The sequence below is a fragment of the Cordyceps fumosorosea genome (genome assembly GCF_001636725.1).
Source record: "Cordyceps fumosorosea ARSEF 2679 chromosome Unknown scaffold_16, whole genome shotgun sequence".
Classification (NCBI taxonomy): Eukaryota; Fungi; Ascomycota; class Sordariomycetes; order Hypocreales; family Cordycipitaceae; genus Cordyceps; species Cordyceps fumosorosea.
Window position 1 is genome coordinate 362,773 of NW_017387316.1, and position 26,644 is coordinate 389,416.

At 53.8% G+C, this 26,644-nt stretch overlaps 6 protein-coding genes across 6 annotated transcripts; 4 read left to right on the plus strand and 2 right to left on the minus strand.

The window, feature by feature from the left end:
* Nucleotides 1-128: 128 nt before the first annotated feature.
* ISF_06306 (Mitochondrial carrier domain protein) lies at nt 129-1,168 on the plus strand (the record flags this gene model as incomplete). Its single annotated transcript, XM_018849910.1, has 3 exons — nt 129-278; nt 331-644; nt 700-1,168. The coding sequence occupies 3 exons, from the start codon at nt 129-131 to the stop codon at nt 1,166-1,168; spliced, it is 933 nt and encodes a 310-aa protein (XP_018702887.1).
* A 1,201-nt stretch (nt 1,169-2,369) lies between these two features.
* Nucleotides 2,370-4,652, plus strand: ISF_06307 (Protein-arginine deiminase; the record flags this gene model as incomplete). The annotated part of the gene is made up of 1 exon (XM_018849911.1): nt 2,370-4,652. The coding sequence occupies one exon, from the start codon at nt 2,370-2,372 to the stop codon at nt 4,650-4,652; it is 2,283 nt and encodes a 760-aa protein (XP_018702888.1).
* A 2,641-nt stretch (nt 4,653-7,293) lies between these two features.
* ISF_06308 (Basic-leucine zipper (bZIP) transcription factor) lies at nt 7,294-8,186 on the minus strand (the record flags this gene model as incomplete). Its single annotated transcript, XM_018849912.1, has 2 exons — nt 7,294-8,076; nt 8,139-8,186. 2 exons carry the CDS (start codon nt 8,184-8,186, stop codon nt 7,294-7,296), a joined length of 831 nt encoding a protein of 276 aa, XP_018702889.1.
* Nucleotides 8,187-9,586: 1,400 nt separating this feature from the next.
* On the plus strand, nt 9,587-10,677 carry ISF_06309 (hypothetical protein; the record flags this gene model as incomplete). Its single annotated transcript, XM_018849913.1, has 2 exons — nt 9,587-9,719; nt 9,797-10,677. The coding sequence occupies 2 exons, from the start codon at nt 9,587-9,589 to the stop codon at nt 10,675-10,677; spliced, it is 1,014 nt and encodes a 337-aa protein (XP_018702890.1).
* Nucleotides 10,678-11,654: 977 nt separating this feature from the next.
* On the minus strand, nt 11,655-15,211 carry ISF_06310 (Ras guanine nucleotide exchange factor; the record flags this gene model as incomplete). The annotated part of the gene is made up of 3 exons (XM_018849914.1): nt 11,655-12,164; nt 12,213-14,516; nt 14,564-15,211. The coding sequence occupies 3 exons, from the start codon at nt 15,209-15,211 to the stop codon at nt 11,655-11,657; spliced, it is 3,462 nt and encodes a 1,153-aa protein (XP_018702891.1).
* A 7,626-nt stretch (nt 15,212-22,837) lies between these two features.
* Nucleotides 22,838-25,424, plus strand: ISF_06311 (Transcription factor; the record flags this gene model as incomplete). The annotated part of the gene is made up of 2 exons (XM_018849915.1): nt 22,838-22,988; nt 23,164-25,424. The coding sequence occupies 2 exons, from the start codon at nt 22,838-22,840 to the stop codon at nt 25,422-25,424; spliced, it is 2,412 nt and encodes an 803-aa protein (XP_018702892.1).
* Between the last annotated feature and the right edge of the window lie 1,220 nt (nt 25,425-26,644).

A 26,644-nucleotide genomic window follows, 5' to 3' on the forward strand; every position in this document is an offset into this window, starting at 1 on the left:
GGGGTCAATTGAGATCTCAAGCTCACAAAATGGCAGTGCCGTCCCGTTATATGCAGCAGCGCGAGCATGCTGCATACCACCTATCCATCGTCCTCTCTTGACAAACAGACACAGCACGAAGGGCAGCCATGTCATTTGCTCAGCCCGCTACACACACTATCCATGAATTCGATTCGCGAAATGCTGCCATATCCAGGTCTAAAAAGAAAAGCCAGACGACGCCCTTGGTGTCGCTCATCTCAGGAGGGATTGCGGGTGGCATGGAGGCTACAATTACGGTAGGCGGCCGTCCACAAGCTCCCTCGCTCGCTGCGTCTGACCAACAAATAGTATCCCTTTGAGTATGCCAAGACGAGAGCGCAGCTACAGACAGTAAAGTCAGGCCGCGGTAACCCCATCTCTATCATTGCTCAAGCGGCTCGGGAGAACGGCGTCCGCTCCATTTACACCGGCTGCTCAACTCTTGTGCTGGGTACTACGTTCAAAGCTGGCGTTCGTTTTCTGTCTTTTGACTACATCAAGAATATGCTGGTGGATGACAAAGGCTCATTATCTGCCACGCGCGGCATCTTGGCCGGCATGATCGCAGGAGCTGTGGAGAGCTTCCTCGCGGTCACGCCTACGGAGCGCATCAAGACCGCACTGTACGCCCTCGGCCCTCTCCCCGGCTCTCTCCAGCGCATCGCTAACATTTTACAGCATTGATGATGCCAAGAGCGGCCGTCGACGATTTCGGGGCGGCATGCATGCCCTTTCACTCATGGTTCGGGAGAAGGGTCTCGGCGAGGTCTACCGCGGCCTCGCCTCGACAACAGTGAAGCAGTCTGCCACCTCTGCCGTCCGCATGGGCACCTATAATATTCTCAAGGAGCTTTCTAAAAATCACAACGTCTCCCAGAACACGGCCACCACCTTTGCCTCCGGTGCCGTCGCCGGAGTAGTCACCGTATACGCCACGCAGCCGTTTGATTCCGTGAAAACCGTCGCGCAGAGCGCCAATGGAGCGTCGACTGGGGATGCATTCCGTCAGATCCTCAGGGATCGAGGACTTCAGGGTTTTTGGAGCGGCAGCACCATGCGGCTGGGTCGCTTGATATTAAGCGGCGGTATTGTTTTCTCGGTTTATGAGCAGGTTGTCGGGGCTCTTACCGCCATTCGAAATGTGTAGTAAGTTATAATCAGTATACAAATTCCTCTGGAACAGAGGCGTCTAGAACAATATAGACTGGTGAATATATATCTTCGAGTTATTCTTGGCGCAACAAATAATTTAAATAAGCATATCGCCCAAATGAGTACAATTGGAGAGGATCCTCCGCATAATCTCGACAGAGCTCGCGACGATCAACTCACGAATTCCCAGAAATGGACAACAGCGGCAAAGGCCATTAACATGATGGACCGAATGAGCATTTTCACCAATTCGGAATCGGGCGCTTTTTTTTTTTTTTAAGAAATTATGTAAGGATAAAACACGACTGATTGCCTACCGGCCAAAGCCGTGGAGCGAGCCAAGGCGCTGAAGAGCGCCGCGCACACGTCTCAGGCGTCTAAGTCTCAATTCGCAAGGGTTTTTCGGTCAGCAAGGTCCGTAGCATGAAAGTTCGAGCGTTTTTTATGATCAGTGCGGCCTGCAAGGGAGGACCGGAATGAGGCTGATGATAAGATTAATATAGGCTCCTCCTACCACCCGTCTGTTCCTCAGTAACCACTTCCAGCGGGTAACTCCCGAATTCTAAGAATTCATTGGTCCTTGATATCGCCGGGCCACTTTGCCGAGAATCTAACCAAGTCATGTGGTGCAACAAATGCTCCCATGGAGAGGGGCACAATACGGATTCCCTCTGGCTGCCTTGGCTTCCCAGAGTGTACTGGGCAATAATACTTGCCACGGCCTCCTCGCAGCTACCGTAGTGTTACGAAAACGACGACAAACAGGGCTGAGTAATTTGTGGGAGGCCCGTTGGCTTCTCGCGGGATCGCCATGTCGGCATATACTGAACGATAGAGCATCCTCCCAATCCGTCTCAACAAACCGACTCTAAACCCTGATGGCCATGATCTCATGTTATCCACAAATTGTGGAAAAATGCAGAACAAGACTTCCTGTCATAGAGGTACCTGAATTGTGGTGAGGCACGACTCATGTATTCTCGAGATTATTGTCTACGCAAGAGCAAAAACGGTTCCCAATAGTAGAACTGTACCAGATGTCCTTATAAGTACACGAAGTCCTCACTCATGGAGAGATGAACCCCTGAAGGATCATTCGCCAGTGCGACCCAGTCACTCCATTTCTCTGGTTTATTCAGCCGAGTTCCTTGACATTCTTCTTCAACCATTAAGATTTGCATATTCAAGTTGCCGCGATGAGGTCGATCCCAGTCATCGTCACCGGTCTTGCTGCCCTGGCCGCCGGTAAGCCGACGGACAAGCGGGCCACGGCTCCAACCAAAGAGCAGCTTTGCGTTGGCTTCAACGACGACTTTGACGCCTGCCAGCGCGAGACTACCACTTGCATCCGCGAGGTTCAGGGCGAGTTTAGCTGGGACAAGGTTTCCCAGTGTCTCGAGGGAAAGCGCCCGCCTCCCACCAAGGAGCAGCTCTGCGTTGGTTTCAACGACGACTTTGACGCTTGTCAGCGCGCGACTGTCGCGTGCGGCGGCGAGATCCAGGGTGGCTTCACCTGGGCAAAAATCTCCAAGTGCCTCGAAGGAAAAAGCCAGGGCACTGCTTCCGAGACCGGTACCAAGACCAACAACGACTTCAAGGCCGATCTCCGCGTCGACACGAACCGTGATGGAGTAGTCGACATGGAAGGCTCCTCCGACGTGGAGGGCAAAACCGAATGGACCGAGACGTCGGGCGCCATCTTCCTCGCCAACATTGGCGACTCGGGCGATCGCTGCAAGAAGCTTCACGCCAACCTGAAGCTGAACAACTTGGAAGACATCTTCGGCAAGCTCGCCAAGTGCCACGATGCTGACGACGACACGCAGCGCGCTCCCCGCAACATGGCCCCAATGCGCACCGTGCCGATCCAAGGGCTCAGCGACTCGGCCACCGGCAGCGTGTCCGTCTCCGACACCCAGGCGCGCTCCCTCGTCCGCATCTTCCGCGCCGTCAAGGACGGCAACGGCTGGGAGATCGTCAACGACGACACCGTCTTCTCCGCCCAGGACCTGAAGCAAGGTCTGACCCTGGGCATCGACGCCCGCGACACGCGCCGCGCCGGCGGCTGGGACGGCCGGGTTACCGTCGACTTCACTGTCCGGGACGGCGCCGCCTCGTCCACGGACAGCGTCATGCTCCGCGTCGCCCCTGTGCTGCTCCACCACCACCGCCAGCCCATCAAGCAGGTCTTCGCGTCCAGCTTCCGCGGCGGCTCCATGGCCGCCTCCATCACCGACTACGTGCAAGGCCTCATCCGCGGCATTGAGAACAGCATGCAGCGCGCGGGCGTCCCCGGCCCGATCAAGCAGCTCGAGACCGACGACCCATGGGCGCAGGACTACCTCGAGCCGGGCTACACCAGCATGCCCGGGCCGGACGGCAGCGTCGTGTGGCTGCGCGTCGTGATTGAGGGCCGGCACCGGCCGGAGCGCAACTCGACCGGGCTCATCTACACCACGCTGCGCGGCGACGGCGTCGGCGCGGTGGCGGCGTACACCCGCGCGGACCTCCAGAAGAGGGACGCCAAGTACGACGCCGGCGGCAACATGGAGATGCTGCCCCCATACGAGCACAACGGCGCCAAGTTCCCGGCCGGTCGCATCATCGTGGGCGGCGACGCGCGGGTCCAGCCCAAGCAGCTGGACTTTCTCCAGGCGCAGGAGGTGCAGGCGCCGCTGGTCCTCGACTCCACCTGGCTCTTCGTCGAGCACATCGACGAGATGGTGCAGGCCATCCCGGCCAAGACGGAGCGCGGCTGGGCCCTCCTCGCCATCGACCCGCAGGTGGGCCTGAGCTGGCTGCGCATGGCCGAGGAGCGCGGCCTCGGCGACCAGCCCGTCGTCAACGGCAAGTTGGCCGGCAGGTCCGGGCCGACCATCTCCCAGTTCCTCCGGGAGCCGGAGAACATCCGGGCGGCCGAGTTCAGCGGCCAGCGCATGGCGGCCAACCTGGACATTCTGAAGAAGGAGACGGGCATTACCGACGCCGAGATCTTCCGGGTCCCCTCGCTGATCACCACCAAGACCGTCGGGAAGAAATATCTGGGCCAGAAGCGCCGGCGTGACGTCGACGCCCGCGACGAGGCGACGGAGGAGGAGGAGGCGGCGCTCGATGCCGAGTTTCTCGAGTTTGTCGACTCGCTCGAGGAGGAGGGAGGAGACTTGCGCAACGGGACCCAGATTCCTCGGCGTCGTCGTCGTCAGGTTGATACCTCAGAGTCACCCGAGTTCGATTCGCTGCTACCCAGTCTCGTCAACGGAGTGCCCTTGAGCGACTCGCACTACGTGGCACCCAAGCCGTTCGGCCCCGTCATCAACGGTCGCGATATGTTTGAGCTTGTTGCTACCAGTGTGTACAACAAGGCTGGCTTTACCACGGTCGACTTTGTGGACGACTGGAGACTTCATCTGGCCAGCGGAGATGTGCATTGCTTCACCAATACATACCGCGATGCCTCGCAGCCATGGTGGTCCGAGTGAGAGCGGTGACTGCAACGCCTTGGCACGCTTTGAGGTGTGTGCTGACCACAACATGAGGGAAACTTGTAATCGTGTTTATGGGATCCCATAGCTTTATCCATTCATTGTCTTCTCAAAATCTTCCATCAACAGCGGTTCTTGCTAAACTTGCACCCAGCTCGCCAATCTAGGTTTCTAAGGCTTAACGATTTTTAGCGAGGGATTCTTCTATGTGGGCGACGTCTCGGCAGAATCTAAGCACCGACCCCGCCCGAAACAATACTATAACTGCCAAGAGCTCACCAGCTATAGAGCGGCGGGCTGTAAAAATCCATAAGTCTGTACTAGGTGCACACAGGAAGGTTATCACTATAGGGACTATACCGAACTCACACCCAAGTGTGTGCCCTACGGTGGTCCGTACGAATCGTTTAGTGAAATCTGCAGGCTGCTCTATCCCGCTAGAAATGAGTAACACACTGCGCATTATTTAACTAAACGTCCATAAACGAGGCGAAATACATAATAGTCTAATGAACGACGATGAGATTGTTAATGCAGCTGTCGTGGCCATTCAAGAGCCGTAGGCCCGTCTGATCCAAGGCCGGTTACTGATAACCCTAATGACATATCATAAGTGGACTAAGCTGGTTCCTACAGTATGTAAAACGGTTAGAAGATGGGCGATTTAAAGTATAATGTGGGTAAGGAGAGACCTTTAAGGTGGAATAAGTGGTAATAGAGTCGTTGGACCTAACGGCCACGATAATCACGCTCCTAGGACGAAAAGTACTAGTGATCTCTGTTTATATATAAGGAGTAGACGCGTAAGCATTAATAAATGTATGTAGTCTGCTTAGAGCTACTATTACGAAAACGAGGCGAGACGAGGGGCAGGTAGTGGACGTGGTCCTTATTGGAGACTTTAACAGGCATAATCATCTATAGGGAGGTGAAATGTGTCGCTAATTAGGTAAGGAGAGGTGAACAAAATTGTTAATCTTATGAGCGACTACAGTATGAGTAGCCTGCTCCCCAGAGGAACAAAAACCTGGTAAGGAGGAGAATACGAATCGACGGTGGACCTAGTTCTTGCTTCTGAGGGGCTGGCACAAAACTTCGTTAGCTGTAGGACGTGTAGCACGGAGCACGGCTCGTTAGGGCGGCAGTTAGGAAACAGCCCTAAAGGCGAAAGGTAAGGCAGAAGAGTAAAGCAAAGGAGAGCGATAAGAAAAGCAGGGTAGACAGGAGAAGCTAAGAGATAAAGGCAAGCAACGTAGTAAGCGGGTAGGAGAAGCGATAACAACCGAAGCATAAGAGCCAAGAGGCTAAACCAGACAGTAGCCAGCACGATAAGGAGAATAAAACGGGTTTTATAGCACAAACAACAGAAGCGCAGGGAAACCACAGTATAAAGCGGAAGCTAAGAGCAAAGGTACAAGAAGAGCCAGCAACCAGAGCCCAGGGTGACCCGAACCCCAACCAGACCAGGTCCGGAGGCAAAACCCAAAGCACACAGCGTACACTAAGGTGAAGCCGTCGACGCAGGTATAACATGCAGAGAGTCCGTCCATCAAGGGTTAGAAGACACACTATAGCCACAGCAGCCAAAAGCCAAGGGGCAGAGGCAACGGAAGCGACCAGTATAAGACACATAGAGACAGCAAGCCTACATAACTAATACAAGCAGACAGCAGTAAAAAAAAAACAATAAGAGTAAACCCAGCCAAGTGTTAGCGACTTCACACACCTAAAAAAAAAAAGCGAAATAAGACATAAACAGGAGGTTTCAATTGCGGGTGATTTCGGGATCGAGTCATATTCCGGGTAGCAAAAACCATTCAGAATGAACAAGATGCATCATTTTCCTTTCTCAGCGTCTCCCACAACATGCTGTGCATCGGAGACATCTGATAAGCATGATTTCCCCACAACTTGCATAAAAAGATGCGGGATAGCGGGTCGGCGGTGGAATTCGCAGGGATGCGTATCCATTTTGTTGTTCATGGTGATTGGCCTGTTGAGAATGAATCATTCTGCGTCACCTGCATTCGTCTCGATTGGGCGTCAGCACACATTACGAGCGCAAACACCAACGGTGGTGGTGGAAGTTGTCAACAGAATGAATCATAGCATACTCAGTCGCTGTAGCTCATTACGATGGGTATTGCATAGGTGTTGCGTGTATTATTGGTTTCGAATTCGGCTCAAGTTCCGCAACAGCAAGTAGTGCTGCGGGATGAATCACCTTGGACAGTAGACACGGCCTCAATATGGCAGGGGATACGTCACGAGCAGTAGACATTGGACTTTCAACTTAAAAAGGATGGCACTGGTGTAGAGAATTGTAGCATCGCGAAGGCGATTAATCCATTGCCGCTAAATGGCAAATTTCGTTATGCTTCGAAAGGTAAGAAGACTCTTCCACCCACACGTACCTCGTTGATCGCCATGATGGACAAACTACACCTTCGGATGCTACTTATTCTGCAAGCGCTGTGAAGAACTGTTCGAGTCGACATCGTCTGAGACATACAGGGGCACATTAAAAAAAAATGCTATTGCATTAAACCCTTATAAACACAACCCCCAACGAGAAAAACAAAAAATACACATCCCGCCAAAACAATCCTCCCGATAGACGAGAAAAACACAAGAGGAGCTAACTGTCCTTGACCATTCCAGGGTTTACCAACTTCAACATATCCCGCAGGGCGGCCGTCTCCGCCTCCTGCTTGGCCAGCCGGACGCGCAGGTCGTCGCGCTCGCGGCTGACGTCTGCGACCTCGCCCTCGAGCTCGGCGATGCGGTCGAGCTTCTTTTGCCGGTAGCGCTGCGCGGCGACCTTGTTGCGCTGGCGCTTGAGGAGCAGATCCGGGTCGACGCCGCGACGGCCACGGCGATGGTGATGCGCGTCCGTCTGCGGATGGTGGTGGGCGAAGCCGCTCGACACTGCGGGCGTGGGGTACGTGCTGCCGCTGCTGTTGCTGCTGGCCGCGGTCGGCGGGTTACTATCAAAGACGCCGAACCCGGACCAGTCGGCCGGGGGGATCATGGGCCCCGGTGCGGGTGCGAGGGCTGGCAGCGCCGTCGGCGCGGCGAGCGTGGTGGTGAGGGCGGCGGCGGTCTCGGCAAGGGCGCGCTGCAGGTCGTCGTCCAGCGTCCAGTCGAGGTCGGCCAGCTCGGGGCTGGTGTCCACGAAGAAGGTGTTGCAGTCCGACCACCACGACGGGTCCGGTTCGATGTCGGCAAATTGGTCGGGAAGGAATGGTGTTGGGCAGAAGGCTCCTCCGAGCTCATCGTCTCCCCAGGCAGACCGAGAAAGAAGATTCCCGGCGTGCCGTTCAGAGGAGGAGGAGCTGGCGGGAGCAGCAGGCGCTTGCGGCGGCGGCTGATCCCATGGTCTCAGGTTATGGTTGGCCTCTTGCGCGAGGCCAGGCTGCTTCTAGAGAAAGGTTGGAAGAAAAGCGTTTGGTGGGAGAGGAAGAGAAAGATAGGATGGCTGACAAGGTGGTCGTTCTTTTTAAAGAGCCCCTCGCTGAACCTGGTTTCCATCCCAGGATAGGCGTAGCGGCCGAGCCCGATCAGCAAAAGTGGATGTAAGGGGTGTTTAATTGGCTGGCCATATGCATGTTTCACTAGACTGTGAGTCACAGCTGCATAAATGTGCACAACGGTTGTGCAGGACCGTGCACAATCTGTGCATGATTTGAAATTGTGCAGGAGTCGTTCCGTCTACTACCCGTCATAGAGAATTTCAAGGAGCACCAACCATTCATGTTGAAGTTACATTTGCTTGTCAATTTGTGGTTTTAATATCCTCTCATGTTCGTCAAGTCAGGAGCAAGGAAAAGCAAACAGGAACGCAATCGTCATCAATCCTTCTTCGTACCAAAGCCACGAATCTTTAACCCTGACAACCAGTGGTAAGATTTACGTGACAAGCTTACCCCAGGAAAGTGAAATTCAAAAGAAGCCAGAGAAATAAATGAAACAACTGGTGAAATTTTGCCAAACGTACGTAGACTTCGTTCCTGGTTATCACTGTCCGCACGTTCGCCGCAGAGCCTCGTCCAACTACCAACCAACCCACCCCACCTACAAAGTGTATGACGTCGGCGCCGTTACCCCAGTTCGCCTCGACAAGCGATGACAATCAAAGGCAAAAACGGAACTGTCTCACCCTTTGTGTTGCCAGAAGGTGTATCTACACAAGCTGGGTTTCTTAGATGCTTGGCATCAAGACAGAACACCATGCCTGTCGTGTCCAGCCCCCTGTCCATCTTCGTCTAATCTCGACATCCTGGTGAGCCAACCGTTGATCCAAATCCAAACAAACTCTACTCGCACAATCGCACCATCCGGCAATCACCCGCATCTACTACACCCATGCCCCTACGCCATCATGACGTGTGAAGCATCCTCCGATCAGCAGCATCGCGCACCTCGCTATTCGCTGTCCAGCTGAAACAAGCTTCCACACCCAGCTTTCTTTGTGTCTGCACCACCACCCTCTAGCCACAACCGCCACCAAAACCGGTTTCCCCGTGAGCCGCAAACCATATAATTTCTGACCTGCATCCCTCGCCTTGTATCCCAGCCCAACTAGCATGCTTTGCTAACCAGCACATGCAGCCAAAGTCTCCTAAGTTACGCCACTACGTCAGAGACATCTTCGCCGCACGTTGCCGATCCCGTAGCCTCCGTAGTTGTCAGTATTAATAGACGTTCGTCTTCCAAACCGTTCTTCATTCACCATTTCCAAAGCATATAAATTCATTTATTCATTATATACCCCTTTCTGCTACTTCTCACACCACATTTACCACCACCACAATATAATACTTTTGAAGGCGAGCGCAAGCCAGCTCGCCCGCCCAGCCTTACTCTACACACCACAGTACGATAACAACTCAATTCTACACAAACTCGACCCCGCTCAGCTCCTTGTAACAATGGAAACCATTTCTCAGATGGCTACTACAGCCGCCAAGTATGCCTTTGGCGACCCCGCCACCCACGAAGAGCCCGTCTCCGGCTCCCAAGGCGACGTCACCAAAGGTGAGCCCTACGACGCCGGCAACCTAGGTATGTACACCACACCACATCCTTTCCTCTTCTGACACTGTTTCCATCCGAGTGTACTAACGAGAGAAAAACACCAGAACCCAGGGAACAGCAGGAACGCTTCGGCCAGAATCTCGGCGCCGGCGGCGAGTCCGGCGCCGACAAGCGCGAAAACACCGGCCGCATCACCACGGCTACCAATGCCACCGACGACGCCGGCTTCACCCGTCCCCAGCACGACATGTCCGCACCGGGTCCGGGCACCTCCTCCGAGGGCACCTCTAGCGGCGGCGGCATCACCACCTCGACGAACCGCACCACCGATAGCGGCTTCACCTCGCCCGGCCTGGACATGGGCCGCGGCGGCCGCGACGCCGCCGCCTCCTCTGGTAGCCTACACAGCAGCAGCAGCAACAATGCCCGGGGCGGTTCTTCTTCTTCTTCCAGCCAGGGCCTCGACCGCACCGGCAACATTGACAGCAAGAGCAAGCCCTCGGAAAAGCCCTCCGCCGCCCAAGGCGACGACAACGAGGGCGTTGACGTGTCCGGGCCCAGCCCCCGGGACCTCTCCACCGTCGCGCGCGAAAATGGCGGCGACGCCGGCCGCCACGCCGACACGAGCGCCTCGGACCCCAAGCAGCAGCAGCAGCAGCAGCAGCAGCAGCAGCAGCAGCAGCAGCAGCAGCAGCAGAAGCAGCCGGGGGACCTCCCCGGGGACCAGAGCCAGGAAAAGGGCACCGGCGAGATGTACGTCCGGTCGAGCGGGCTGCAGGCCGACGGGGGCGACTTTGACGCCACCAAGCCCGGCGCCGGGCGCGAGGCGGACCGCCTGATGGAGGAGAAGGGCATTGTGGCGGGCGGCGGCAAGGACGGCAAGGACGGCAAGCAGCAGCACCATAAGACTGGGAGCGGCGGGAGCGAAGGCAAGGAGAAGCACGGCCTGGTGGAGAAGATCAAGGAGAAGCTGCACAAGCACTAGGTCAAGACGAGGGAGGTGGGTAAGTCAGTATACGAGGAATGTCTCGTGGCGCCTATTCTAGAATGGGACACGCTGAGGAAGCGCTATTGAATGATTATGACTTTGAAAACAATATGATTTGAACATCTACCTCATATTCTTGCCCTTTGGTGCCGATTTCATTGAAACGTAAGCCCCAAAAAAAAACGGTAGAAAGAAAGAAAGAAACGTGCCCATAAGAAACCTAATACGGTACAGCCAAGATAATCTGAAAATCACAAGCGAAATATCCTCCGACTCACACTGCAGTCTCCCGTGCTACCGCCACCACGACACAAGCACAAGCCGCAAGGGCAACACTATGGTTCGATGACAAGAATAAAATAAACAACGAATGTAAAGCCTTCCACATATTTCCTACACATGATTCTCAAATATCAGCACACAACCAACACGTCGGTCTCCATAATCTCCGTCCCCCGTCTCCCCACAAAATTGGCACCGACCTCATCCTCCACATGTCCACATCAGCGCGGGTTTCTTCCGTAGTCATACCAATGAGGGCGCGTGCAAACATGCAAACCTTGCTCTCTCCATCAAACCTTCTTTGTTCCCGGTTCCCCCGGCCCCGAGGTTTAGTTTCTGTCGCGCGCCGTGATTGGTTCGTTCGTATCCAACGCTCGGTCCATTTGCCGGGGGAGGGGGGCCGTTAGTACAAACTTCCTTTCTCTCTCTCTTCCGAAAATAGATGTTCAAAGAAAATGTCTGGGTTCAAAACAGGGGCGTCGCTCGAGTCGTTTCGGGTCGTAATAAAACGCGGGTACGTATAATAAAATCTATCCTCTTCCCAAAAAAAAAAAGCACGGTTGTTCATGATTCTCATAGGAATCCAGACTCAGCCAGTACTCTGTCCACACGAGGGAAACGAAAAAGTCAGTAAAAAGAACATCCATCTCCTTTGGTTTCTCGTCTAATTTCCCCTGCTTTCTCTACACGCTCTAGGTGCTTGGTCTTACGAACCTCACGATTTTTTCTTCCTCGCGCTCGCGCGGCTCGATCTGCAGGCTCTTGTCGTACATCTCGTGAACGTCGCCCGCTGCTTGCATATTGCTGAGAATGTAATCCTGAAGCTCCGGCACCGGCTGCAGCGAGTACCCCACGTTTTGATACTGCTGAATGTCGCGGATGACCTCGGCTGTCTTGGCCCGCTTCGCAAAGTTGATGAGGTTTGTCTTCTTGATGATTGATGGAATGCCGTCCTCAATAAATGTAAGATCGGTCAAGTAGACACCGAAGAACGGAATGCACGGCGGATTTGCTGCGTGCAACGCCTCACGGTACTCGCCAAAGTTCTTCGTGCTCGCCATCAGCTTGCGCATCGTCTCCAGGACCGTATGCGTCCGCTGCGGTACTTGGTCCCATGTTCGTTTTAGGCGCGCAATCGGCGCCGTGCCGAGAGCCGAGATGATGGACGTCAGGTTAGAAAAGTTGTTAAGCGTTCGACATTTCTAGAGGAATGTTAGCCTGCTCACATACGCATGAATGTGCGCACTTACGTCGGCGACTGAGACAAAGTGCTTGATCACCACGACTCGCTTCTTGACATCCGTTTGCGCCAAAATCATTTCCGCCACCCAGTTCGTCATTTGATTCGAGTGCAGAATCAGGGCCTTGACGTTTGGCGCAGGTTCAGGCTCGCCCTCTGAAATCTTTTTCTGCCATGTCTTGTTGAGACACTCGGTCGCCTTAATCTTGCCGTACAGTCTCGACTCGATAATGGTGAGTTGGCGAGCAAACTCGGTCACGTCAATGTCCAGGAATTTCAGCTTCTTCATATTCTTGGGCATAATCGGCGATGGCGTGGTCTGGTTCAGAGTTTGAATCATACGCCTGGCGTTTGCGTCTGTGCCGTTGAGTCTTTGGTTCAGCATAGCCATCAGCGGCCCTGAACCTGGCGTTTCTGTCGACTTGACCGTATCTCTGGCAAAGTCGTATACGTCTCGGATCAACTGCTTGGATTCGTCGTTGTACTCTTCCATCCAGAAGCTATCAAACCAACTCTTGAGGATATTGACCACACGGAATCGAATGAGCTTTTGCTTTCTGTCACGCCAAGTCTCAAAGTCGGCTTGCGAGAGACCCTCTGGTGGTTGAATGGCAAATCGCTTTACTAATAGCTCAAACAACTCTCTGGCCGACGTAAAGGACTTGTATGTGAGGAGGAAGGTGTTGTTAAAGGATGAATCCAGCTTGTCGTGTCGTGTTAGCTGTTCGACAAGCGCGAGTAGAGAGCCGCCCCGTACGGCAGGTTGGGCAGACTTGGTATCCCATGAAACGTCGTTCTCGTAGTCGAGGCGCAAAAAGTCTGGAGTGTCGTCTGCCTGCATGGTCTGGGGCGAAGGATCTTCACCAAATATCTTCTTGACTTTGGAATAATCTCCCTTTCGCAAAGCACCAGGCGGTGGTTCGCCTTCAGTAAAAGATTGGGCGGTAATAAGCGTAGGTCGTACAGGCGCCGTTTTTGACTCGGATCGTTGATGGGGCCGATCATACGGCATTGATTCACCGCGTTGTAGCGGTGCGGGTGGTACTGGATCCCGCGACCGCGATTCTTGCTTCTTGAGTGGCTGGAGTTGCAGGTTTGTCTGCACCTGTTCTGACAGGAGCTGTAATGAATAGCCAACGTGAGTCGAGTTGGTCTCGAGTGCTCTGGCACATGTTCTGACATATTCAAGTCTATTTTCCAACGCCTCTCCCCGAACCTCTGACCATTCATCGGCCAAGGGGCCCGCGACAGCCTGGCAAGCTAATAGCAAGTCTGCAATGTTGTCGTACAAGCTCTGCTTGGAAGTGGCAAACTCTGCGAGCTGAGGTGTCTGAAAGCTATCTCCAAGGGAGGAGAGGTCAACAGACTCAACAGTGGCGATCCAGGGTCGGAACATGTCAATGGTCTTGGTCCCAGCCAAACATATGTTGTTGCTGATAACCTCGTGTCGATAAGGTGTGATGATGTTCTCCGGCGTGGCGAGCGTCTTGTCAAGTTCACGCAGGCTTGCTATTAGCATGCGCTTCATCTCATCCAGTCGCTCGAGTAATCTACCATCCAGGACAGCTGTCGGCTCAACAGCGCCGTCATCATCCTCGAGGAAGTTTGATGTTATGGGATCGCGCGGCCCGAGGCCATTGTTCTGCCAACTTCCGCCCGCAGTGCTACCAATCACAAAGCCAGGAAATAGTCTTGGGATCTCTTCGCCACGCTGCTGTCGCGCGACTTCGACATAGCTAAACACACCGAGAAGAACGCCGTCGGCTTCCTGTAAACACTTTTGGACCGATTCAGCATTTGGCCAGTCTGCTGCGGCAATATGCGAAGAGATGACGAGCTTGGAGAATTTGGACATCATGTCGCGGAAGTGAGGATAAAGCGCCTTATTTGTAGAAATGATGGACGGTTGTCCAGAGTGGTTGTCAGTCGTCCCAGAGCCGGCAGCAAGCAGCAATCGCAAATGGTCTGAAATATCCTCGGCTCTAGCTACGTATTCGGAGCGGTTGTTTGCGGTGATGGCGTCTCGGTACCGGTCAATTGCACGCTTCATATTGGAGACAAGCAGACTCCAGCTAAGCTGTGGCGTTGAGCCATCGTCGAAAAATGATCGCGGAACGGTCGTTGTGGTTGGAAGGTTGTATGTGGTGCTAGTGAAGGAGGTGGCAGAGGCGATATTAGGGGGCTGATGGGGTCCATTTGAAAAGCCATTCGTGGCGCTGTCGTTTCTTCTTCTCCGATTTGGCGAAGTGCCGTTGATGGAGTCCATCGAGGTGGATGGTGAGAGAGCTCCGCTGAGGGGGATACGTTGGCGATTCTATCGTGGTCAGCAGGCGCAAGGGCCAGGAAGAAAACGATACATACCAGTCGGCGAGATGCAAACATGCCGTCGCCTTCTGCTTCTGACGCCGAAGTTGCGGAGTCGTCGTCCTCGTCTTGGTTGAGACCCCTGGCCATCATCTCGGCAGGGGGGCGCGTCTTATCGGGCATGGACGCGTTCATGCGATCTCTGGGTCCAGTTTCGTTTACTGAGCTGGGAGATTCCAGCGGCAACTCCATGCTGCGATCGCCCGTCATCATGTTATAGTAGAAGAGACGACCGTCAGGGGTTGCTTGAGGGATCCAGAAGTCGGCTCTGGACTTGTCCCCGATGTCTGTTCCCTCGAGCGGCAAGGCACCCGGCGCGTCGCTTTCGGATTCGTAGTCCTGCTGCTCAAAGCTCTCGTCGTAGACGTCGGCGTCGTCGCGTTGATCATCGGCGCTTTCGAGACGGCCGTTTTGGTTCTGGTCGACGAGGTCCTCAGGGCCGGTGATGATCTGACAGTAATTACTGGGGAACCAGCCGCGAACACCATTGATGACACCATCCCACCAGCCGCTTTCCAGCTGGGTAATCACTTGGATAACGTCACCCTCATGAAAGCTCAAGCTTGTCCGGTCGTCGGCTTCGTAGTCGTACAAGGCGCGAACATACATAATGCCAGGCGGCGTGGTACCAACACTACCGTCCATGGCTGCGGGGAGCGAGGGTTATCGGCGGGTGGCGTACGGACAAAGGGTATTGGCTTGGCTGGGAGAAGCAGCGACGCGTCGACAGACGGGGCTGCAGATGGAAAAGAATGTTGGTCGGTGGAGGTTGGGGTGTGTGGAGGTTATCGCAAATGGAGCCGCACGGCAGCTCTCGTGCCGGCTGCAGATTTTATTGAGGAACGAGATGAAGACGAGATGCCCATGTCATTGTCGCGAGGGCATGCAGGCGAGTTGCGGTCGGCCGATGGCTTGTTGTGTTGCCACGAGGCTGTTGCGAGTTGATCAGTGCAGGAGGATGCCCCTCCTGGACAAAGATTTGGCTGGGGGTTTTTCGCGCAGACGTGGCTCAAGCGGGCAGGGTTGGATAAGGGAAGTGGGCGCAGGGATCAATGAAGACGGTAAATTCGAACGGTATAACGTTTGTGGGAGTTGAAAATCGGGAGCGAAAAGGAGTTTGAGGCTTGACGGTTGAGGGGACGCAAGGTTTCCTGAGTTGAGAGAGGGGTGAAGGCCGTGCCACAGGGTTTGACTGACTGGACTGACTGACTGACTGCCTCCTGGCAGAACGGCTTTGTGTAGGGAGGTTTGTATGGGCTGACAGCTGACAACGGTTTGGCGGGAGTTGTTGGCGGTGTGGTGTGGGGAGGGGGGTTTCCAGGAGAGAGGGGAGGGTTCACTAGTCGTTGTAGTCGATGCGGTTTTTCTTTTTCCTTTCGCGGGGGAAAATGAATGTCGAACAAAGACGTTGATGACAGGTGAGGAAATATGATAGATAGTTAGTTAGATGATGGATGACCTTTGAATGATTCGGGGGATCGGTGCAGCTGAATGCCCCGAATTCGGCTGGCTGCGCTTTTGTGTGGTTACCAGTGCTGTAGTGTCGCAGTAAGGGAGACCTCACTGATGTACTGGTAGACTTATTCCGTACACCTATGAATGTCGGTACCTATTGGGAGAGACACTGATGGGCTGGTGGGACAGTTCACACAAGTTGCAGGCATCTACAAGCAAGTTTGCTGCTAGCTGTCGGCTACGCTTTTTACAGTGTAGTATTCAAGGTAGCAATCGGCTGTTGGTGGTGTCCTATAATAACCTGCGACATATGAATACCACTGATAACCTGTACAGACAGACATGCCATTGATCCTCTCGGCAAATCTGCCATCAACGTTACAATGCGTCCTTGACGAGCCACGTTATAAACAGACTGGTAATATAGGTAGTACTGCTCATACGGCCACCTAAGCAAATCCTGTTCTGCCGTCTCCTGCATGGTGGCTACGGCTCGGCATGACAACCGTCGTCCCCGGCCCGCATCATCAATAAAATAACCTTGCGCGGCGCATCAGACGTGCATCCATATCTCCTAATATATGCATGACCGTATCTTCCTTGGTACAATGGCCGACTCGCACCTCACCGTAGCTGATTATGCTCACAGCCATTGTGGCTTGTCTATAAATTTCCCGCAGTAGAGTGCTGATGCGCTGGTTCAACCAAACCTACCGGTCTCCTTGGGAGGTTCGTGCATTGCGACGGTCTGGCCTTTGGTGTCCGCCATGCGAGTGTAATTTAGCAGTTAGTAATAGGCGGCCCGGAGTATGTCCGGAGTAAGTTTGCAGGTAGTCTACCAATACGTAGTTGGCTTTTCAGCACTCATCCCGCCATCAAGTACTTTGCGCTATGCTATACCAGCAAAAATACATTCACCCAACAGAGTGGACTCCTGGTGCCCCGAGGTCACTGAGCTCCTCCACAGTGGCCAGCCAAGGTGCCTGACAACTTTACCAGGCGGTTGGCATCAAAGGGCAGTCGCCGCACCTTCTTTCAACTAACCAATGACTGCTTCCAAAGTTGTCCAAAACCACCATGGTGATTATGAAGGAAAGGATCAACAACAAGGGCCGAAAGTTTCGACACTCGTCAGGGGAATGGCAAGAGAGGGTCAAACCACTCAAACGACAAGTTGCCAGTGATGCGCTCTGACTGTCATGTTCTGCAACCGAGCGACTCATTCGCGAAACAAAGGAAATAGGATGAGCCGCGAACCCCTTTGCCTCCTTTGCGCTTGCACATCGAACAAATCATCCACCGTCGGGCCGTGGCCACGTTCTTATCAACCACGGACGGCGCCCAACTCGTCGTACTTTATTCGGAACTAGTTTGTTGCCGTCCCTTGACCAAGTATGCACAAGCGAATTGTTCAGTTGTTCGATTTTCTCAATCACCTATCTGGTTTGCGTATGTCTCACCATGGCTCGATCTCATACGTCAGTAGCCAATGAAGATGACAGGTTCACCACGCAAGCCTATAACCTGACCTGTACCTTTTGAAGAAGAAAGCATGCTTGGCTCAGGTGAGAAAAAAACAAGGCGGCGTCGTTTTCTCAATCAACGTGAAAAAGGAGGGAACGAGACGCGACCCAGCGTTCCTCGTGCTGTCGAGGTTTCCGCCCTGGCGACAAAAACGCATGACATATCAAATTTACGAGAATGGATTTAACCTTCGTCTTCTGATGAGCGGAGAGACTTTGACTCTGGATCGCCCCAACCCGAGACCGCTAGTTCGGTTCCTGGTGCCCTTTTTTTCATTCAAGGCATTAGGCCCATCGCGAGAAAACCGAAAAAAAGTTGGCATGGGGCGGCGCGGATCCTTGAACCTGACTTGTGCGCCAACTTGGTTAATATCTAGGCTTTTAGCTGCTCGGAAGGGCTCCCGCGGTACCCGCTAGGCTCATGTTCCGTTTATCTCGAACGGGGATGGCGGCGCGAAGTCCAAATTAGCTTCTGGCGCTTCTGGCCCTTGGGAACAGGCCCGTGATGCCTTGGCAAGGTCAGACAGTTCGGTTGCCCGCACAGCTGATTTTCCGCTGCCGAAGAAGAAGAGTCGCGCGAGTGGGAGCAGCACACGGTGATTACCGCTCGACTGTGGCGCAAGGTGAGAATGGAACGAGTTCGCTGTCTGTGCTGCGGTCTGCGCTGACAGCAATAAGCCACACTACTAAAGTTGTAGGCCTCCCTCGGCAGAGCTCAACAAGAGAGGGCTTTTTTTATTGATTGTCGAGGCGCCATGATTGCTCTCTTTTCTGCTTCCGCAAAGGGCAAAGGGTGCTCTTCTTCTTTTGTCCTGACCGCCTCAGAGTCTCCAAGACGCAGCGGCAGGCATGCAGCAACTGGTTAGCTGGAGCTACCAAACAGTATTCTTATTACCGTTCAGGGGAGCCCACTCTCTACTGCCCAGTGGGGATGGGCGACTCTTGTCTTGTTTTGTCGTTAGCATCAACACCGTACTATTTGGAGTCGATGACAGCTTATTGCATGACGAGTATGTATGTACGCCGCCGCAAACCCGCCTTGGGTCGCCCAGCCAGCCGGGTACGCTGCAACGCCAAAATGGACAACCGCTTCCCGTCTCCGCCGGCTGCAACCATCGGGCTGTGGAGGAGAGCGAGCTGCGTGTACTGTCTGAGGAAATCGGTGCACTGTGCTTGGGCACATCGAAACGAGCCAGTGATGCATGCGTTGGCAGTTCCCAGGTCTCGTGGCGATAATGCGCATGTGGCAGCTGCGTGCGTGCGTGCGTGTGTGTGGTGTGTGTAATGGTAGTCGTATGCGTGTTGTTGCCTGCGACGAAAATGCCACTGCGATTGGGCCTCGCGGCGTGGCCGTGACGGAGTGTCTCGGCAGAGGAAAACGAGTTGGGTCACCGAAGAGTGAGAAAAGGGGTTGCGCATACGACGATGTGTGCTGATGAATGCCGCGATTGCTCCTCGATCCCACATCCGCGGACACGGAATCTTCGGCGTTGTGCGTATAAAACTCACCGTATATAGTTGAGGACTGCATGGCAGTCATTAAAAACATGGGCGAGAATAAAGATGCGTAGCATAGTTATGGACCGCCTGCGAACGCGACGAACGGCGAGGCGCGCGTCGGCGGAGCCGCGGCATGCTCCCCCAGAGTTTTGGAGCGGCCTCGGAGACCAGTTTCCTCGTATCTGCATAACCGTTGAAATGATGCCAATATCAAAAAAATACTTGGAAGGAAGAAGAACCCTCTTCACTGCCTTGTAGGTGTCTCTTCTTCAACGACTTGAAAAAAAGCAAGCGCTTGTACAGTCAGCTACAGCTGACAACACGTGCAGAACAGCTGGCCCATGCCATCGCCATTTTTCCAGAATCATTCCTTTTCATGAATAATCAAACGAACCAGGGGCAAGTTTTAGCGGCTTCGAAGATTTTCAAGAGCAAGGAGAAAAAATAGGCTTTATTACAAGGGGGAGAGAGCGCCTTGATGACTCGCGTGGAAACGGGACGGGCCACCAAGGCTCATTGCTCAAGGGACGGTCCGAGCATTTGGGCTATGACATTAAGGAGGCTTGACTGGATAATTTTAGGTGTGGTTTTATTCAGCATTAAGTGAAAAGGAGCATACAGGTATCCTGCCAGGGATGGTGTAATAGCTAGTTAATATCCGTACAGAAAAGGGAAGCTGGCGGCTCTTTGGTGTCCCACTTGACTGGCCCGTCCACTTTCTGGAAATCCTGCGAAATTAGGTGCAGCTCTTGTTAGCATTATTCGTTATTGGTGTACCGTACTACCACGGCCCCAAGGTGACTATAATAGCGGCAAAAACCGTGTCGCTGAGGACTGGAATAGTGGTGGTCCGTACTAATTGAGCCGTGTGAAACAAGCCCAGACATGGACCCGCGGCGCGGTGCTTTGTCTGGCGAGCAGACGGTGCAAATAGAAAACGGATGAGAACCGCTCTGGGAGATTGAGGTCTCCTCGTTGGTGCTTGTTATAAGTTAGCGCTTTTCAGGACCGCCAGCACCGTGTTAGCCGAGAAACCATCGTCAACGCCATCGATCCTATCATGTGCGTCGTTCTTGGTTACATGTACATCTCCCGTCGGTCAACGACCTGGAATCCGCTTCTGCAAGAGCCCAGCGAGGCAGCCCGAAACCTGCCGGTTTGTCTTTCGTTCCTGACCGATTTTTTGTTCTTTTCCCGTATTAAAAAGTGAAGCGGTCAACAAAAGAAACCCGCCGCAAGGCCACGGATCGGAGTCTAACTAGTGCCTGCTGTACCCTGTACCTGGCCAGCTGCTTGGGCGAGCTTCAGAGGGCGCGACGGCGCTGGGAGGCCGCTATAAACGCCCCGCCGGCGGTGGATCTCATGCAGAGGCCGTGTCGACAGCAATTCGATTCAGAGAATTGGCTTGGACGCACGCCGGATACCAGCACTGCTTTTGTACCAGTAGGCCAATGTCTCGAACCAGTTCCATGACGAGCTCGGCGTTTTCTATCCAGATATTGGGCCCAGCATGATGAACACCACTCACTGGCAAGATCGAAGCCCTGTTCCAAAATCGACCAGAGCTTACATGGCGGTGACGAACAACCCTTGGAGAAAGCAGAAACCTTGTGCTGCTGCACGAAAGCGTCTAGTTAGTGAGACGCACGCCGCCACATAGACAGGGCACAAGGGTGTCTTTTCTGGGTTACTTACTGTGTTCTTTGCAGTGACGGCTGCAAGTCTTGGTTGAGGATCGTGATGCTGAGAGGGAGGTGCGTGTGCGTGCGGGCGTTCGACAAGGTAGATTGTAGGTGCGACATGATTTGGTAAGAAGAGATGCTGGGAATAACTGATTGGGTTTTGTGTAGCCGTATTTCCCGTTGGATATTGTCCGGTGACTGCTGCTGTGTGAAAGGAAGGAGTTGTTTAACTGTTCTTGCTACAGGTACCATGTGGCTGGTTCCCGCTGTGCTGGTACAATGGCAGTAGCACCAGCCACCTTCTTTTCCCCTCTTCACTTCCCCTCTTCTTCCCCTCCTCTCTATTTCCATGGCCGCTTTTATTAGCGCCAAAGCGGGCTGTAGACAAACTCACCATCCAGCTCCGTTCAGCGGCTCAGGCTCACAGGTTGGCACCTTGCTTGGTATTGTCGACGAACCAGTGGAAGCAACAGCACCCAACTATCTTAGGTATCTACTTAGGTAGACACGCAGCGTGCCAGGGGAATGAAGAGGATAGGGAGGGGTACGCGGCATAATAATGCCTATCAAGAGTTGACTGAGGGAGCGGCATATCAGATGAGGCGTGCCGCTCGTACCACTGGGCAGAGTAATAAAGAATGTCATGTACCCAGCTCGTCAGTCATTCGATGCGCAGATGCCTGCTAGGGCGGCGAGCTACTTGACTTGTGGTGTGGCGTCCGACAATCACGTCTCGCCAAGTTTGTCATGGGCGTGCGGGTCTTGTCAACTGAGAGAGGAAGACAGAACAAGCAAAGCAGAAGGACAAGAAAGAGCCCAAGCCCAACAGGGCGACGAAGACGAGAGGAAAGGGAGAAGGGAGTCGTCCAGCGAGGAAAGCGTAGGCCGAGCAGGTGTGTGTGGAGTGTGGATCCCCGTCACTCTTATTACTGGTACCCGTAACAGCGTCTCTTCCGTGCCAGAGCCCACTGAGGTGTTGACAGACTGACTGCTTGGCCACTGCTGATGATGAGCTGTCGGTACGGATAAGTCACTAGCTTGCGCTTCCATGCTTGCTTATTATTGGCACCTCACGCACCAGGACGGGCCGGCGCCGCCCCCTCGCTCTCGCCCGCTGACTGCCCCGCCCGCAGCGAGTGAGCCACAGCAGTCGCTAGCAGTCCACTGTAATTCCATTCGCTGTCAGAGACATGTACCCGGCCAAGTACCCCCCTGACGCCTTGTTGTGTTGCCGCCTCAGGCAGTGAGTACATGTTCCCCCAACGCGTTTTGCTGGAATTCCTGCGTATTGGCCCACCGCCCTCGATGTACTCTAAGCCCGACAGGCCCTCGGTGGACCGCACAAATGATCCTAGACAGGCCCCCCGGTTGGAGGGGTAGGTACCTCCAGGCGGAAGCTCCGGTACATTCCCTCACCTGTACAACCCAGCAGATTTACCTCCGACCATTGGCAGCGGGCCACCACACTGTGATCCAGCTCAGCCCAGCCCGGTCGACGCACCAGCGTTCCTCCTTCCAGCGGCCTCTCATTTCCATTAGCGGGCTTTTCAAGTGCTTCTTACTGGCCCAAGCCGCCCACAATGCGCTGCTGCTGCTTTGTCGTGCCGTGCTATGCTGCCCCCCCCCCCTACCCCCCTCATTTTCCTCTGTTGCCCGCCATCTCCTCCCTCCTGCTACATCACCAAATTCAACTCTCCAATCCACCACAACGGTCCTTCGCATCCCCGCGTTCGACCTTCTCGACCAGGCTTTTGCCTTTCCAACTTTTCTCAGAGGCCTTTCGTCGCCTCACACCTCAGACCCCGAATATATACCCCAATCACATAGCACTTCCATGACCAGAATATCTTCCTCCCAAATGACCAGTTCCACGATCAAGACCACCGTTGTCACACTTTAAACCCCACGGGAGCGCGCGCGCGAGCGAGGCTAGGAGTTGATAGCCCAACCCGCATCCAGACGATATTCAACCATCGTTCTGCAGGTCCTCGAATTTTTTTCCAGCCCTCGCAGACAGTGTTTTTCTCGACAACCTTTCACACTGCTGATTTCCCCCTTCACCACCAACAACTACTCGATACCGATACCGATTCCGATACGCATCGCTTACTATGCCTGGAGCAAGCGTTGCCGTTTTGCCGCCCCAAGCGGCGTCAACGTCGTCCCGAAAGACTGCCCTCGCACCTGAGCGCAAGTACAAATGCCAGTTCTGCAACCGAGCCTTTAGCAGAAGTGAACACCGAAGCCGACACGAACGGTCACGTACGTTAAGCCTATCCTATGTTTTCTTTGTCTACGTAGATACTGCTATTTTGATGGGCACGAGAAGATGAGGCGGCGGAAAAATCCGCCAAAAACTTTAACTCCCGCCAAAGTTCAAAATTGCAGTCTTCTTCCACTTGACTTCGTCTAACCTCATGCTGACTTTACTTTACAGACACCAAAGAACGTCCCTTCAAATGTATGAAGTGTCGAAGCACCTTTGTTCGTCGCGACTTGCTCCTTCGCCATGACCGGACTGTCCACGCCAAAGACGGCGGAGTTCCGCTACACAGTGATGGAAAGCGACGTGCTGGCCCCAAGACCCGCGGTATTGATGGCACTCCCAAGGCATCTATCGCTGCCCTCGATGCGTCTACTCTTGAGCAGATGGAAAATGGCCCTGACGGTATCTTTGATGTCGAAGCCGCCGCTATGCTTGTTGCCGACTTGCACCACAAAGCCACTGCCGCCATGCGCAGCGATGACTCTGTTTATGATGATGGCCAATCCATGCCTTACTCGCCGCGCACCTCCGCTGCCCTGGAGCCTGCAGTCACATACCCGTCTGGTGCTATTGCATTGCCTCAAGTTCAGTGGGAGAACTTCATTTCTCAACCTGACTCCAAGGCGCATCCCATCACTCCTAGTGTGGCCGGCTCCTTCGACTCGCAACGCTCCTTCGCCAGCTCTGCTACTCTCCAGCCTCAATCCAACCATTTGCCTCCCATCGGTAGTCAAAATTCTCACGGCTTTGTCCCGGCCATCCAGTCCATGCTGAGATCTGCTTCCCATTCTGACGCTGGTACGCCGATGAGCCCTTCTTTCGACTCCGTTCAGGCTGGCTTCCGAGCTCCCCTATTCTCTGGTGACGATGAACGTAACGCCGTTCTCGATATCATCCGCGCTCATGATCGCGAGAACGCCATTCCCGAAGGCTTCCGCCTGCCTGGCCTTGGCTCTCTCAATCGCTATCTGTCAACGTACTTTGGGCTGTTCCATCACCACCTGCCTTTCCTGCATCCCGCTTCCTTCAGTCCTAGCCAGGTGTCGCCTCCTCTACTCCTTGCTGTCCTGAGCATTGGCGCCCTGTACGCCTTTGACCAAGACCAGGCGTATATGCTGCACATCGGCTCTAAGGTGCTCGTGAATCAGTTTTTGCAGAACAAGGAGAACTTCAGCTCTCGCAAGTGCCCGCTCTGGACCATGCAGAGCTCGTTGCTGAACATGATTTTCGCGAGCTGGAGCGGTGATCCGAAGGGACTCGAATGGGCGTGCTCGATCAAGAGTCTACTCGCCAACATGGTCGCTGGCAATCGCTATGAGCTCAAGCTACGTCAGGAGGCTCGCGGCACCGCCCAGCCCACGCGTGCAGAATGGGTCGAGGATGAAGGCTGCCGTCGCACATATTACGCAGTCTACATCTTCTTTGGTCTCCTGACGCTGACGTATAACCACACTCCCGCAATCAGCTTCAACGAGTTTGAGGATCTCCAGCTGCCGTCGACCGAAGCCCTCTGGAATGCGCAGGTCAACGACGAGGTCGCTTGGCAGGATCATCTCAAAGCTTCTCCCGCTCTTACGTTCCTCGAGGCCCACGACAACCTATTCCAGGGCGAGACTCTACAATACAGTGCGTTTGCCACTCGTGTCATGATCAACGCTTTGTTTCTGGAGGTGTGGTACCACAAGCGAAGCCCCGAAGCATTGCAGGACGTCGTCACCGAGTACAAGCTACGTCTAGCCCTTGAAACTTGGGACAAGTCTCTGGAGCGCTGCGAGCCTGAGGCCGTCAACGTCCCCCTCAGTGCTCCCCACAAAGGTCACCCTCTGATATTCAACGCCAAGGCCATGTACAGAAACGCTCGTGCTCGCCTGGAGGTCGACCTGAAGGCTGTCCAAGAAGCTCTCCGCTACCACGATCCTTACGAAGTTGGTGCCGCCATGTCTCACGCTCGCGATCGCGTGAAGCGATCGAGCGAAATGATCAAGGTTATCGAGGAATGCTATAGCTGCATCGAAACGGCCGTTTTACAGGGCGTTCGATGGGTTGCCCGCACCTCACCCACAAATTGGAGCGTAGAGCATCCTCTGTGTGGGCTTGACCTCATGATCATTCTTTCGCTTTGGCTCTATCGTCTGGAACACGACGAGGAGCCAGCGACGCAGGAGGAACTGGCCATGTACAACAAAGTAAGGCAGCTCTTTGTCAAGGATCTGGATGAGACGTACATGTCTCGGCTCAGCTCAATTGTTGCTCGACTTTGGGGCTCCATGCTTGACGAAGTTGTCGTCTGGGGCATCACCCGCCTCATGGGTGAATCCTTCAAGCTGCACTCCCAAGCGCTCGTCGGCTATGTCGACGATCGCGAAGCTTCCTCAAATGTCTCGACGCCTTCGATGATCTCTCAAGGTGCGGACGAGGAAAGCGTGTACTAAAATTGCGATGACTGAACGATTTTCCTACTATTTTCATTGAGGGTTTTACCCCGTTTCCTTTTGCATATACCTCTGAGCTCCTTGAGTATTTTTCCTATCTGCCTTCGTCATCAGGCTAATCATTTCGGTTTTGGCGTCTACTTTTCGAATTTTCGACTGGGAATGGAGTCGGTCTGCTTGTGCTTCTGTCGAAATTTTCTGCTTCCTTTTGGCCTCGATCTCCTTTCTTTGGAACATTCATTGGTCTCATCTCATTTCTACTGTCCGCGACGCCTGAGACAGAGCAGGCAACATGTCGTTTGTTCAAATTGGCCAGTTTCTTTTTGTCGACAAGTTTTGATGGTTTATTTTGGGCACGTAATATTGTGGGACTACAGGTACACTGGGCTACGAACGGGGAAGGGTTTGAAATGATATACCGGAGCATGGAGAGGGAAAGGCATCCTGACTACTAATTTCTGCCAAGGCAGCAGACTGATTGGCTGGTCCATGATGGGAATGCCGGAGTTACTTCCTCTCGTGTTCCACCACCTGTTATCTTTTTGTTTTTGGCCTTGTTTTCTTTTACTTTGCCAGCAGCCTGTTGCGTGCCAATTTGCGGATTCGATTTCCTTGACTCCATTTTCGTGTCGATCGCTGCGTTTTCTTTTCTTGTCATACTACTACTCTCCTTGTGCAAGTTTGTTTGTTAGCATGTTTTGACGTTTGCTGTTTCTCTGGCTTGAATTTTTTTATCATTTGGCTTTGCCCTTACTCTAGTTGTGTCAACGGGCTTGAGCAACGCGAGAGAGAGTCTTGGAGCTACCTCGACTTTAGGTCTGCCCCTTCCGGCACGATTCCTCTTTGAATCGACTTGAGCCCGTTGCTCGTGTATAGATATTTAGTACTACATTTGATCAATAATACCTTCTCTGTCACAATCTTGAGGAAGAAAATAAAAATAATTGCGGTGTGAGCGGCGCAGATGGCCAGTTGCAGTAGCAATCAGGGGGCGTATGTGTCCATATTGTGGAAGCCATGGTCCGTGTGCAACGTGACGGGACAAGCACAAAGAAAGGCAGGGGCGGACGTGCTTTGTTCCTGCGTACTGAGTTGAGCGCGTACGGGTACTCGAGAGAGGGAGGGATTCGTTGCCGCCGGCATTGGTAACCAATTTTACCCCCTCATTTGCATGCGCTGTTCTGCTTGGCGGCTGCAACAAATGAGCCTCCTCCTGTCAA